Source organism: Jaculus jaculus, chromosome 8 (assembly GCF_020740685.1).
Source record: "Jaculus jaculus isolate mJacJac1 chromosome 8, mJacJac1.mat.Y.cur, whole genome shotgun sequence".
Lineage (NCBI taxonomy): Eukaryota > Metazoa > Chordata > Mammalia > Rodentia > Dipodidae > Jaculus > Jaculus jaculus.
In genome coordinates this window covers 140,010,827-140,024,689 of record NC_059109.1, presented here as the reverse complement: position 1 = coordinate 140,024,689, position 13,863 = coordinate 140,010,827, and the positions used below count along the sequence as shown (strand labels likewise).

General features: G+C 54.5%; 1 protein-coding gene across 1 annotated transcript in view; it reads left to right on the top strand.

Moving 5' to 3' along the window:
- The window catches only part of Lama5 (laminin subunit alpha 5), a 61,195-nt gene that overhangs the window by 31,528 nt on the left and 15,804 nt on the right, over nt 1-13,863 (top strand). The window contains exons 12-36 of the mRNA XM_004669450.2: nt 5,847-5,987; nt 6,078-6,215; nt 6,318-6,452; nt 6,532-6,666; nt 6,745-6,882; nt 7,248-7,300; nt 7,575-7,680; nt 7,775-7,827; nt 7,916-8,021; nt 8,354-8,453; nt 8,601-8,757; nt 8,918-9,056; nt 9,200-9,342; nt 9,419-9,525; nt 9,602-9,755; nt 10,071-10,231; nt 10,310-10,418; nt 10,775-10,872; nt 10,952-11,153; nt 11,297-11,423; nt 11,866-12,005; nt 12,458-12,573; nt 12,654-12,865; nt 13,253-13,457; nt 13,637-13,781. Of these exons, the coding sequence (XP_004669507.2) occupies nt 5,847-5,987; nt 6,078-6,215; nt 6,318-6,452; nt 6,532-6,666; nt 6,745-6,882; nt 7,248-7,300; nt 7,575-7,680; nt 7,775-7,827; nt 7,916-8,021; nt 8,354-8,453; nt 8,601-8,757; nt 8,918-9,056; nt 9,200-9,342; nt 9,419-9,525; nt 9,602-9,755; nt 10,071-10,231; nt 10,310-10,418; nt 10,775-10,872; nt 10,952-11,153; nt 11,297-11,423; nt 11,866-12,005; nt 12,458-12,573; nt 12,654-12,865; nt 13,253-13,457; nt 13,637-13,781 (3,320 nt within the window). The remainder of the gene's footprint in view (nt 1-5,846; nt 5,988-6,077; nt 6,216-6,317; nt 6,453-6,531; nt 6,667-6,744; nt 6,883-7,247; nt 7,301-7,574; nt 7,681-7,774; nt 7,828-7,915; nt 8,022-8,353; nt 8,454-8,600; nt 8,758-8,917; nt 9,057-9,199; nt 9,343-9,418; nt 9,526-9,601; nt 9,756-10,070; nt 10,232-10,309; nt 10,419-10,774; nt 10,873-10,951; nt 11,154-11,296; nt 11,424-11,865; nt 12,006-12,457; nt 12,574-12,653; nt 12,866-13,252; nt 13,458-13,636; nt 13,782-13,863) is intronic.

The following is a 13,863-nucleotide window of genomic DNA, read 5'->3' as shown; positions in this document are numbered from 1 at the left end:
TTTTTACTTATTTATTAGAGAGAAAAAAACAAGCATGCCAGGACTTCCTGCCACTGCAAAAGAACTCCAGATGCATGTGCCACTTTGTGTGTCTGGCTTTATGTGGGTATTGGGGAATTGAACCCAGGCAGTCAGGCTTTACAAGCAAGCACTTTAAATGCTGAGCCACCTCTCCAGCCCCTCACCACCAGCCCTGCCATAGTTCTTGGTCCTTGATTTTGACTGTTAATATTTGGATGATCCTCAGTAAACCTGGGTTCTCTCCTTTCTGCTAGTTCTTGGATGGCTTTATTTATTTGGTTTTTCGAGGTAAGGTCTCACTCTAGCGCAGGCTGACCTGGAGTTCACTATGTAGCATCAGGGCGGCCTCAAACTCACAGTGATCCTCCTACCTCTGCCTCCCGAGTGCTGGGATTAAAGGCATGAGCCACCATGCCCGGCTTTCATTTATTTATTCTTATTTGCAAGGAGAGAGAGGGAGAGAGAGAGGGAGAGAGGGAGGGAATGAGAGAATGAATAGGTGCGCCACGGCCTCTTGCCATGCAAATGAACGCCAGATGCATGCACTACTTTGTGCATCTGGCTTTATGTGGGTGTTAGGGAATTGAACCTGGATCATCTCCTTTTTTGTTTTTTGTTTTTTCAGGTAAGGTCTCACTCTAGCTCAGGCTGACCTGAAATTCACTATGTAGTCTCAGGGTGGCCTCGAATTCACGGCAATCCTCCAACCTCTGCCTCCCAAGTGTTGGGATTAAAGACATGCGCCACCACGCCTGGCTCCTTGCCTTTCTTTTTATATGGAATGTTCAGATTTTCATCAGTAGCACCACCCAGAGCTTGGTCAATGGTCTGTTGCAATCAGGTTCGCATTGCTGGTAGGAATCTCCCAACCAAGAGCAGCTTGTGGGGAAAAAAAAGGTTTATTTTGGCTTATAGGCTCAAGGGGAAGCTCCACGATGGCAGGGGAAAACGATGGCATGAACAGAGGGTGGGCATCACCCCATGGCCCACATAAGGTGAACAACAGGAATAGGAGAGTGTGCCAAACACTAGAAAAGGGGAGCTGGTTTTAACACTCATAAGCCCACTCCCAACAATACACTACCTCCAGGAGGCGTTAAATCTCAAATCTCCATCAGCTGGGAACCTAGCATTCAGAACACCTGTTAGTTTATGGGGGACACCTGAATCAAACCACCACATCTTCAAAGGCCAGGCAGCAGATATCTGAGACTTGGAGGGCCACGTGGCCTCTGCCAACTCCCTCTCTGCAGACTATGTGGGGACCTGTGGTTTGGGCTGCCTCCAATACAGCATTACTCATAAAACCAGGCAAAGGAGTCCTTGCCCTGTATTTGCTGATCCATGGATGGCAAATGGTCAGCCCTCAGTAATTATCTAGGATCATCTAGAATCCCACTATTGATTGGCACATTGAATGATGAATGAATATCTTCTTTTAGATATTAATAAGTATTTGCTGTGGACCTAGCATTGGCTACCACTGTTCCTTTTGCCTGCATCCACATGAGATTGGTTGATGACTCTGTCTCTGTGTGTGTGTACTGTGCATGTGTATTGTGTAGTGTATGCACATGTGTGCCAGTGTGTGTACTCTTGTGCACATGTGTGTAGAGGCTAGAGAAGAACATGGGTGTCTTCCTCCATCAGTCTTCTGTTTTATTTCCTTGAGATAGAGTCTCTCTCACTGATTATTAAACTGTAGTTTCTTTGTCAGACTGGCTGACCAGTGAGCTCTATTGATTCTCTTGTCTCTGCCCTCCTCAGCAATGGGGGTTTACAGACATGCATGACTATACCATGCCATGCCCAGCTCTTTTTTCTTCTTTTTTTTATTAACAACTTCCATGATTGTAAACATTATCCCATAGTAATGCCCGACTTCCCCCCCTTTCCCCTTTGAAACTCCATTCTCCATCATATCCCCTCCCCCTCTCAATCAGTCTTTCTTATTTTGATGTCATAATTTTTTCCTCCTATTATGATGGTCTTGTCTAGGTACTGTCAGGCACTGTGAGGTCATGGATATCCAGGGCATTTTGTGTCTGGGTGGGGCACATTGTAAGGAGTCCTACCCTTCTTTTGGTTCTTACATTCTTTCTACTACCTCTTCCACAATAGACCCTGAGGTGTGATAGAGATATTGTAGTGTTGAGAACTCCTGTCATTTCTTTCTAGCACCATGATATCTTCTAAGTCATCCCAAGGTCACTGCCATCTGAAAAGGGAAGGTTCTCTACCAAAAGTGAGAGTATCATTAATATATGGGTATGAACATTAAGAGAAGGGCTTACTGGGCAGTTTGATAAGCATGGTATATCCATTTAGCCAGACATCAGCAGACATTACACCCCTAGGCCTCATGAATACCCCTGTTTTAAGTTTTTAGTATCAGGGATGTATTCCCTCCCATGGAGCAGGCCTCCAGTCTAATTAGAGAGCAGTTGGCTTCCACCATGACAGACGTGCCACTATTGCATCTCTTGGCTCATTTGGCCTGCCATGCCCATCTTTTTATGTGGGGCCTGGGATTTAAACTCAGGTCCTCATGATAGCTTGGGAAGTAGCCCATGCTTGGCTAAGTTGCAGATTTGAAAGCCACAGGACAGAGGGCTGAGGTATAGCAGTGACAGTGGGTTTGCTTAGCATTTGTAAAGTCCTGGTGGGGGAAAAAAAATCATGGAAATTATGTTTATCAAAAGTTTATAGCCAGACATGGTGGTGCATGCCTTTAATCCCAGCACTTGGCAGGCAGAGGTAGGAGGCTCGCTGTGAGTTTGAGGCCACCCTGAGACGACATAGTGAATTCCAGGTTAGCCTGAGCTAGAGTGAGACCTTACCTTGAAAAAACAAACAAACAAAAAAACCAAACAAACAAAAGCAAAATTGTCACACACAGTAGCATGTAGTCCCAGCTACCCAGGAGGCTTAGACAGGAGAATGACTTGAGCCCAGGAGTTTGGGGGTCACCCTAGGCCCCATGATAGGACCTCACCCTTATTTTTTTTTATATTTCTATTTATTTGAGAGAGAGCTCATTTAAGTGTACAACATGCCTCTTGCTGCTGCAGAGAACTCCAGATGCATGTTCCACTTTGTGCATCTGGCTTTATGTGGCTACTAGGGAATTTAACATGGGCCAGCGGGCTTTACAAGCAAGGGCCTTTAACCACTGAGCCATCTTCCTAGCCCCAGGACTTCAACTTAAAAAAATTGCCCGCAAACATACAAAAAATATTAAAAGTGTAGGATCAGGGAAATGGCTCAGTAGAGAAAGCACTTACTACAGAACTCTGAGTGCATAAGTTCTCATTCTCCAGCTCCACCTAACCCTGCACTCATCCCCAAATGCGGTCATCTTCCCAGAATGTGAGCAGAGCTGAGGCTTAGCAACCCAACATTGAGATTATGAATGTTCCTGAGAATACACCTTTGGCTAGGTGTGCCCCTTAGGATTTGATGTGCTATATTCTCATTACTGTTCTTTTCTAAATAATATGTAGTTTCTTTTTCTTTTTTTTTTTTGTGGGGGGGGTGGTTTTGAAGTAGGGTCTCACTCTAACCCAGGCTGACCTGGAAATAACTCTGTAGTCTCGGGCTGTCCTCAAACTCACGACAATCCTCCTTGCTCTGCCTCCCAAATGCTGGGATTAAAGACGTGCACCATGACACCTGGCCTTGCTTCTTTTTGACTCGGGGTTTTCTCAAACGTGTTTTTGCCGCAGGTGGTGAAGTCCTCTTTGTCTTGTGTTGCTGTTCATATAGTCACATCAGGGTCAGATGTGACTCACTGGTGATTTTTGTTTTGTCTTTGGCACTTAAAATCTTCTTTGTGTCTCATGTGGAATGTCACTTCTCTTAGTGTGGGCATTTGATAAAAACACCTGTTTTATTGGCTACTGATTTCTGTGTATCAAACAGGCATATTGATTCCCCTGTTTAAGTCTGATGTGTCCCTGCTTATTGCTCATCTCTGAGCTGGCACATGCTTTTTTTTCTTTTCTTATTTTTTTGGTTTTGCAAGGTAGTGTCTTTCTGTAGTCCAGCCCAGGCTGACCTGAAATTCACTATGTATTCTCAGGGTGGCCTCAAACTCAGTGATCCTCCTGCCTTGTGTGGTGTACCACCGTGCCCAACTCTGAGCTGGCATATTCTGATGCTGAATTCGGCCTTTCTATCGACTAAGTTTCTGTTGAATTCTCCTTGCTATTGAATAGTTTATTGAGTTCCTAGCTCCAGGTTTTGTACTGGGTGCTGTGCTTGAACTTGTAGCTCCCTTCTTTACCCTCCTCTGCACCATGGCCTGTGTCCTGCCTGGCGCTTGGGCCTCGCACCTACTCTGCACTGACACTCACTTTCCACCTTCCCACTGAGCTTGGCTTCCCACCTTCTGAGTGCCTGTCCTTACAAGTGGTCCCCCCACAGGTTTCCTTGTGGCCTGTGACACATTGGTACTTATCTTGGGAAGGGGTGGTGCCCTGGCATGGTGGCCTTGCCATGTGACCTGCGCCTGCCATTACTGGTTATTTCTCCTTTTGCACTTAGTGTTTCCCTTTCTTGACTTTTGCTAGTTGGAGCAGTGAGCAGGTTTTGCTCTAGCCTAGCCTGACCTAGAACTTACCTTGTAGTCTCAGGCTGGCCTCACACTCACAACGATCATCCTACCAATGCCTCCCAAGTGACGGGATTAAAGGTGTGCACCACCACACCTGGCTCGATTCAATATTCATTTATTTGTTTGTTTATTTTCTGAGGTAGGGTCTCACTCTAGCCCAGGCTGACTTGGAATTCACTCTGCAGTCTTGGAGTAGCCTCAAACTCATGGCGATCCTCCTACCTCTGCCTCCTGAGTGCTGGGATTAAAGGTGTGTGCCACCATGCCCGGCTTCTCTCGATTCAGTTTTTAAAAATTAAATCTATTTGCAAGCAGAGAGAGAGAGAAAGGAGAATGGACATGCCAGGACCTCTCTCTAGCCACTGCAAATGAACTCCAGATGCACACACCACTTTCTGCATTTGGCTTTATGTGGGTACTGGGGAATCGAACTTGATTGTTAAGCTTTGCAGGCAAGTGCCTCCTTGACCACTGAGTCATTTTTCCAGCTCCTGTATTGCTTTCTTTTTTCCTTCTTTCCTTCTTTCTTTCTTTCTTTCTTTCTTTCTTTCTTTCTTTCTTTCTTTCTTTCTCTCTCTCTCTATCTCTCTCTCTCTCTCTCTCTCTCTCTCTCTTTCTTTCTTTCTTTCTTTCTTTCTTTTTGGTTTTTCGAGGTAGGGTCTCACTGTAGCCCAGGCTGACCTGGAATTCACTACATAGTCTCAGGATGGTCTCAAACTCATGGCGATCCTCCTACCTCTGCCTCCCGACTGCTGGTATTCAAGGCATGCGCCACCATGGCCCTGCTCTTGGCTCCCAGTTTGATCAATACCAAATATTCTTTCTACCACAAAGCACATTAGATGGGTTCATGATGCTGCTTCCCTTCATGGCTTAGGACACTTAACATGCCTTCCTCCTGTCCCACTCCAACACTGGTGTGTGGAGCAGCAAGACGCCTCTGGCCAGCTATTCTCTTTGGTGTCGTGTTTCCCCCATGTTTGTGCTTGCAGTTAACTGGAAGCCGGTTATGACCTGTGCAGGCATAGTTGTCTTTGGTTTCATCACATACCAGTTTTCCTAAAACATCAGCTTTTGCCTTGGGGATTTTTTTTTTTTTTTTTTTTCTGTAGACTAACTCATGGCTGTGTGGAGAAGGCTGGTTTCCAAGGTGGAGGGGTGGCCTGGGCTCTTCTGGTCTCTGAGCCTCTTTCTCTTGCCCTCCTCACAGATTGTGACTGCAATGCCGCCGGGACCCAGGGCAATGCCTGCCGGAAGGACCCACGGGTGGGACGCTGTGTGTGCAAGCCCAACTTCCAGGGTGCCCACTGTGAGCTCTGCGCACCGGGCTTCTATGGCCCCGGCTGCCAGCGTGAGTGTGGTTCCCCCCACTCCCCGTGCCTTCCGGTGAGTGCCCTGGCCCATGGAGCACTGACTGGGTGCTTGGATCATCCTTCCGCAGCTTGTGGGTGCTCGAGCCCCGGGGCAGCCGAAGGCCTCTGTGACCCAGACTCTGGCCAGTGCTTGTGCCGCCCAGGCTTCGAAGGGGCTGCATGTGAACGCTGCGCACCTGGCTACTTCCACTTCCCTCTCTGCCAGTGTGAGTGCTCCCCGTCTGTGTGCCCATGGGTGGCGGTGGCACCTGGGGCAGGACCCACTCAGGTCAGGGTCCCCTGTGACACATCATCCACTTCATCCATAGTGTGTGGCTGCAGTCCTGCAGGGACCCTACCTGAGGGCTGTGATGAGGCTGGCCACTGCCGGTGCCAGCTGGGGTTTGATGGCCCTCATTGTGACCGCTGCCTCCCAGGCTACCATGGCTACCCCGACTGCCGCGGTGAGCAGAAGTTCGGGCAGGAAGTGGCTGAGCCATCCCCTGCAGGATCAGACCCTGACCCTCTCCTGTCCCCTTACAGCCTGTGCCTGTGACCCCCGGGGGGCTGTGGACCAGCACTGTGGGCCGGGCGGTTTGTGCCGCTGCCGCCCCGGCTACATGGGCACCACCTGCCAGGAGTGCAGCCCCGGCTTCTACAGCTTCCCCAGCTGTGTCCGTGAGTGCCCTCAGAGGAGGGTAGTGGGTAGGAAGTGCACAGCCCTACCTGGTGCCCAACCTCAACCTTACCCCACAGCCTGCCACTGCTCTGCGGATGGCTCCTTACACCCCGCCTGTGATGCCCAGAGTGGTCAGTGCAGCTGCCGGCCCCGTGTGACAGGGCTACGTTGTGACATGTGTGAACCTGGAGCCTACAACTTCCCCTACTGTGAAGGTGAGCCGGGCTTGTGCATCTGGCCGTGTGTTCACTGAGGCCCCCTCGTGTGCAGATCCCGGGCTGCACATGTGCTCTGCATCTGTGTTTGTGTGTTGTGTGATGTGCTCCTAAGGTTACTGATACTCCAGTCTCCCTGTGCTGTGTGTCCGTGTGCTTTGTGGTGTTTGTGTAGTGTTCCCATGGTTCTGTGTGCCATCATGCATGTGACCATGTGCTGTGTACACTTTCATGTATGTTCACAGGCTGCACAGCTGAGTGCATGCGTGTACCTGCCTGTGCCCATAGGGTTGGTTTTTGCCTGGGGCTAGGAAGACCTTAGCTTTGGCCAAGAAATGACTGACGCTTCGTTATCTCTCCATTAGCTGGCTCCTGTCACCCTGCTGGCCTGGCCCCAGCCAACCCTGCCCTTCCTGAGGTGAGCACGATTGCCTCTGGTGTGGGGATGGAGGGGGCCTAGGCCAGGCTAAAAGTCCCAAGCCCAGAGAGACCCTGGCTTCCTGCCTGCTGCTCAGTTGCTATGGTAACCTCAGGGTCAGTTACTCCTTCCCATTCGTGGTGACTGCCAGGCCTGGGTCAGGGGCAGGTGAGGAACCTTGGGTCCTGTCTGCCCCTTGATGGGTCTCTAGGGCTGAGGGTTTGTGGGTGGGGAAGCGGGGCCCTCTGTGACCCATAGTCTCACCCTCTCCCAGGCACAGACCCCCTGTACGTGCCGGGTACACGTGGAGGGGCCAAGTTGTGATCGCTGCAAGCCAGGGTACTGGGGACTGAGCCCTAGCAATCCAGAGGGCTGTACACGTGAGTGCCCTAGAGGGAAAGTCGGGGGAATGGGAGGTGGAACCCATGCCCTCCTGCGCCCCCACGGCTCTCAGGTCTGCTCTGCTCTCCCTAGGTTGTGGCTGTGACCCACGGGGCACGCTGGGAGGAGTTGCAGAGTGCCAGCTGGTGAGTCTGAGCATGAGGTGTTGTGGGGTCATGGGTCAAGTGGGTGGGGACCTTACCCAGCCAGGCCCCATTTCTTCTCCTGCTCCAGAGCCATGGCCAGTGCTTTTGCAAGGCCCACGTGTGCGGTCAGACCTGCGCAGCCTGCAAGGATGGCTTCTTTGGCCTTGATCGGGCCGACTACTTTGGCTGTCGCAGTAAGTGTCCGTTCGCTGGCCCTGACCCCGTTCCTGCCATCTCGTTCATACAAGCTGAGGTCCAGGGAGGGTGACTGGGTCAGGCACATGTTGGGCCCTCTCTGACCATGTGCCATCCTCCATTCATGGCAGACATCACTGATCCATCCTAGTTCCCTCATCCCTGAACCCCAGGTAGACCATAGGGATTGATAGGTGGCTTCTCAGCCACTGAGGGTAGGTGACGAGGTGGAAGCAAAGGGCATGTCTGCGAGGCCTGAGCTGGGTTGCTGGGGGAGGGTCTGTGCCACTTGGGATTGGGCAGCATTTGACCTTGCTCCTTCCCACCACAGGCTGCCGATGTGATGTTGGTGGCGCATTGGGCCAGGGCTGTGAACCAAGGACGGGTGCCTGCCGGTGCCGCCCCAACACCCAGGGCCTCACCTGCAGCGAGTAGGTGCCTCATGTAGCTGGGCTGCAGTTGGGAAGGCAGAGTATATGGGCTCCCGTGTCTCTCACCACAGGGACTCAGCTGTCCCTGGAAGTGTGGGTGGCCATGCAAGGCCAGTGCCCGTCCTACCCAGACACGTGTCGTGGCAGGCCGGCGAGGGACCACTACCTTCCTGACCTGCACCACCTGCGGCTGGAGCTGGAGGAGGCCACCACTCCTGACGGGCACACTGTGCGATTTGGCTTCAACCCCTTGGAGTTCGAGAACTTCAGCTGGAGGGGCTATGCCCACATGGCACCCATCCAGGTGGGCTATGCCACCACCACCTCCCAGTGCTTGATGTGGAAGGAAACCAGTTGTGATTCCCAGGGTGTCCAGAAGAGCAAGCAGCCCCTTGGGGTTAGGAGACCCAGGCTGGCAATGGCCAGAGAGATGACCTCACTGTCTCACACCCAACCCCCCACAGCCCAGCATCGTGGCCAGGCTGAACGTGACATCACCGGACCTCTTTCGGTTGGTTTTCCGATACGTCAACCGTGGACCCACCAGTGTGAGCGGGCGAGTCTCTGTCCATGAGGAAAGCAAGCTGGCCAGCTGCACCAACTGTGAGTGGTGGGCTTCCCATTCCACATCTCACTTCCTCCAAGCTCAGCCTGTGTCACCCCTATCTCTGTCTCCCCTTTCACTGCGTAGGAGAGGTATGGTGTGGGTGTCCTAAGGGCTGAGCCTAAATGTCTTACTTCCCCAGGCACAGAGCAAAGCCAGAAGATGACTTTCCCACCAAGTACAGAGCCTGCTTTCGTCACTGTGCCCCAGAGGGGTTTTGGGGAGCCCTTTGTGCTGAACCCTGGCATCTGGGCCCTTCTTGTGGAGGCTGAAGGCGTGCTCCTGGTGAGGCAGGGGGCATGGCTCCAGGGTAGGGACAGGCCCGAGGCCTACCGCCTCAGTACTCACCTTCCACCTCCAGGACTATGTAGTTCTGCTGCCTAGCGCCTACTATGAGGCAGCTCTCCTGCAGCACCGAGTGACCGAGGCCTGCACCTACCGCCCTTCGACTCAGCACTCCGCAGAGAAGTGAGGCCCTGCCTGCAGGGTGGGGTGGGACTGGCTCCTGGACGGGACCTGAGCTGACTTCTGTCTCTCTCCTCAGCTGCCTCCTCCATGCCCATCTTCCTCTGGACGGCTTCCCCTCAGCAGCTGGGCCTGAAGCCCTCTGTCACCATGACAATAGTTTGCCCCAGCCTTGCCCCACAGAGCAGCTCAGTCCTTCACACCCACCACTGGCCACCTGCCTGGGCAATGACGTGGGTTTCCGAGGGCCTGTGGAGGGTGGGCACTGTGGGCCTTAGCCTGGAGTTGGGTATTGTCTCAGTGGTAGGACGTGGGTACAAGGCAAGATTGTGGGACAGTGGAGCGGGCATGCATGGCCCAGGGTGTTGGATACTGTGTATGAAGGGGAGATCACCAAGCCACTCCCACTCCCTCCATAAGTGGGATGACGCCCCTTTTGCCGGGAGTTGCCCTGGGCACCAGGACTTGGTTGTGACCAGCAAGCCCTAAATGAGCAGATGTGGGAAGGACAAGCACCATGGGCCTCTAGTCACCTTGCCCTTCTCCAGGTGGCCGTACAACTTGAGATGACAGTACCTTGGCCAGGCCACTATGCTCTGGTGGTAGAGTATGCCAGTGAAGATGCCCAGCAGGAGGTTGGCGTAACTGTACATACCCCTCAGCAGGCACCCCAGCAGGGAATGCTGACCCTCCATCCCTGCCCATACAGGTGGGTGTGGGGCTGGCCCAGGGCTGGTCTGAGGGCCCTTCCAAGGGTCGTCCACTCATTGACTGCTCCTCCCTACAGTGCCCTGTGCCGGAGTCCTGCCCTGGACACCCAACACCATCTGGCCACTTTCCACCTGGATGCCAAGGCCAGCATCCGGCTCACGGCCAAACAAGCGCGCTTCTTCCTGGTGAGTCCGCCTCTCCCGAGGTGCTTTGTGTTTGCTTTCTTGTTGTTTTTCTTTCAATGTGGGGTCTTGCTGTAGCCCAGGTCTGCCTATGCACAGCCATGGAGCTAGACTCCAGAACCCCAGATACAGATGGGTAGATGAGGGCTGCAGAGAGAATACCACGAGGGGTGGGGAGCGATGAGGGGTGCCAACCCCCAAAACTCACTCGGTCTGTGTCTAGCGCTGGGATCCGGAAGCAAGGACAGCTGGAGCCTGCAGCAGGGGAGGGCGCCTGTATGACCAGACGTCCTTGCTTCGCCACTCCTCCTGCGCTCAGGCTCCCAGTGTACAGGAACGTCCCATCCCTCTTCCTACAGCACAGCGTCACCCTGGTGCCCACAGAGGAGTTCAGCACGGAGTTTGTGGAGCCCCGGGTCCGCTGCGTGAGCACCCATGGCACCTTCAGCCCTGGCAGGTAGTGGCCCTGGGAGCAGCCAGCACAGCGACAGGCGTCTGCCGGCCAGGGCGGCGCACTCATTCCCAGTGTTCCCCAGCGCCGCCTGCCTGCCCTCCCGCTTCCCGAAGCCGCCACAGCCCATCGTTCTCCGGGACTGCCAGGTCCTGCCACTGCCTCCCGACCTCCCCCTGACCCAGTCACAGGAGCTCACACCCGGTGCGCCCCCAGCTGGACCACAGCCTCGGCCCCCCACTGCCGTGGACCCCGACACAGAACCTACCTTGCTGCGCCACCCTCAGGTGAGGGCCCAGGCCAGGCCTCAGCCTCCATAGGGATGAGCGAAGGGCGAGAAGGTCTCTGGGGCCCCTGGTCTTTGCCATGCCAGGGACAGGTCACTGTTGGCGTCTCCACTCTGCCCACTCACTATAGCCTGTTCCTACAGGGTACCGTGGTCTTCACCACCCAGATGCCCACCCTGGGCCGCTATGCCTTTCTGCTGCATGGGTACCAGCCCGCCCACCCCACCTTCCCTGTGGAGGTGCTCATCAATGGGGGCCGCGTCTGGCAGGGTGAGTGGCAGGGAAGGGCCATCTATACCACAATGACAGGTAGACACGCTGGCCTCTGTCAACTCTCAGAACAGGTACCCTTAGGGCACAGTCAAGTGGCAGCCTCCTCCTCACCCGTCTACATTCTCAGAAAAGGCATTCCCATGCCTGATCCCACATCAGAGTTCTTGGTCACGTATGGAGAGAATGTTTATTGCATTCTCTTGGCCAGGCCTGGGCACCCACACCCAGGGTGCTCATGTGTGACTGTGGCTGATTCCCCAAACGTGAGGCCCAGATTTACGTAAGGGCGGCGCACAGGCTCTGCCCGTGACACGTTACCGCACACACAAGCCTGCCTGTCTGTTTCCCCCTCTCTAGTGTCTCTCGTGCCTACACCAAGGATAGGATCCTGGTGCCAAAGCAATTGAGGGCCCGAGCTTCCCTTTATTTTCCCTGCCAGGCCATGCCAACGCCAGCTTCTGCCCGCATGGTTACGGCTGTCGCACGCTGGTGTTGTGTGAGGGCCAGACTGTGCTGGATGTGACGGACAACGAGCTCACCGTGACTGTGCGTGTGCCCGAAGGCCGATGGTTCTGGCTGGTGAGGCCCAGGGCGGCTGTCCCTCTCGGGGACTGCCTGTCACATTGCTATGGGTCTCAGCCAGGGTGTGTCCTCTCCTTGCTCTGCTCCTGCCCCATGCTGGGAGCCAAATGTAATAGCTTGTGCCTTTGGGGATCTACAGTCCCTAAACCCCCGCGGCCTGGCCAGTGACTGCCCCACAGGAGACTCCGAGGGGCCCTGAGAGGTGGGTGAGCTGCTGGGCCACTTGAGCCCAGCTGTCAGAGTGGCCTTCCTAGAAGAAGCAAGGTCTGGCTGACAGGAAGACGAAAGAGGGCCAGCAGCTTGGCCAGGCCAGTTACCTCTTCACTGTCCCCAGACTGAGTGTCTGGTCAGGACGGACTTTAGCCAGTCTGGGGCCGCCTCCACTACCTGTTTCTGTCTGCAGGCTCTTGGCTGGGCCCTTGAGAGAGTGACCAGGCTTTGTCCTCTAGGATTACATGCTTGTCGTCCCCGAGGATGCCTACAGCCCCAGTTATCTCCACGAGGAGCCCCTGGACAAATCCTATGACTTCATCAGTCACTGTGCCACCCATGGTTACCACATCAGGTGTGCTGGGTCGAGGAGGGCAGGATCTGGGGCGGAGGTCCAGGCTGGGATCCAGCCTTATCATCTGGCCTTCATTTTAGTCCCAGCAGCGCGTCCCCGTTCTGCCGAAATGCCGCCACCTCCCTCTCTCTCTTCTATAATAATGGGGCCCTGCCTTGTGGCTGCCATGAAGTGGGTGCCACAGGCCCCACTTGTGAACCATTTGGGGGCCAGTGTCCTTGCCGAGCCCACGTCATCGGTCGTGACTGCTCCCGCTGTGCCACTGGCTACTGGGGCTTCCCCAGTTGCAGGCGTGAGTACCAGTGCTTGGAGCACCAGGGCCAGTGAAGCTGGCCACCATGGGGACTCTGGGGGCCGGGGGCACCAGGAACCAGGCACAGTAGGCTGGGGAACAGTTTGGAGCCTGAAAGACTGGGCCTGCCACCTCCTGTCTGTAGGCCTTGGGCAGCTGGTGGCCTGGGTACACCTATTTTGTGGGATTTTCTAGGAGGGTCTGGCAACCAACAGGTGGTCTGGTGGCCGGGCATTGATTTGTCCTTGTCAGGGGAGCTGGATAAAGTGTAGGGGCCCAACAGGGGGGCTGGAGGGAGGTCTCTGGCCTCACCCACCATATCCTTAAGGGCTGCACTTGGGGTCTGAATGGGGTAAAATGGTCAGCCAATGATATCCATCCCCACAGCCTGTGACTGCGGTGCCCGCCTGTGTGATGAACTCACGGGCCAGTGCATCTGCCCACCCCGCACCATCCCTCCTGACTGCCTGGTTTGCCAGCCCCAGACCTTCGGCTGCCACCCCCTGGTTGGCTGTGAGGAGTGTAACTGCTCAAGGCCTGGTGTCCAGGAGCTGACGGACCCCACCTGTGACATGGACAGTGGCCAGTGCAAGTGAGGTTCTAGATAGCACCCTTGCAGCCTTTGGCATTCTTGGGTCAGGGACACCATTGCCACTCACCAGTTGGGCCTGGCACCCACTGTCATTCTTTCAGTTCTTGGGAAGTGGGTACTCTGTGGACTTTTGCAGTCTGGAGTTAGAGAAGGCTCAGCTAGCTTCTGCCCTCTGGCAGGTGCAGACCCAACGTGGCTGGACGCCGCTGTGACACCTGTGCTCCAGGATTCTATGGTTACCCCAGCTGTCACCCCTGTGACTGTCATGAGGCAGGCACCACACCCAGTGTCTGTGACCCCCTCACAGGCCAGTGCCATTGTAAGGTGAGCAGGGCTCAAGCCCAGATTTCCCTCCCACACCCTCGTCTCCAGTTCAGACTTTGTCCTCAACAGCCTTCCCAGGTAG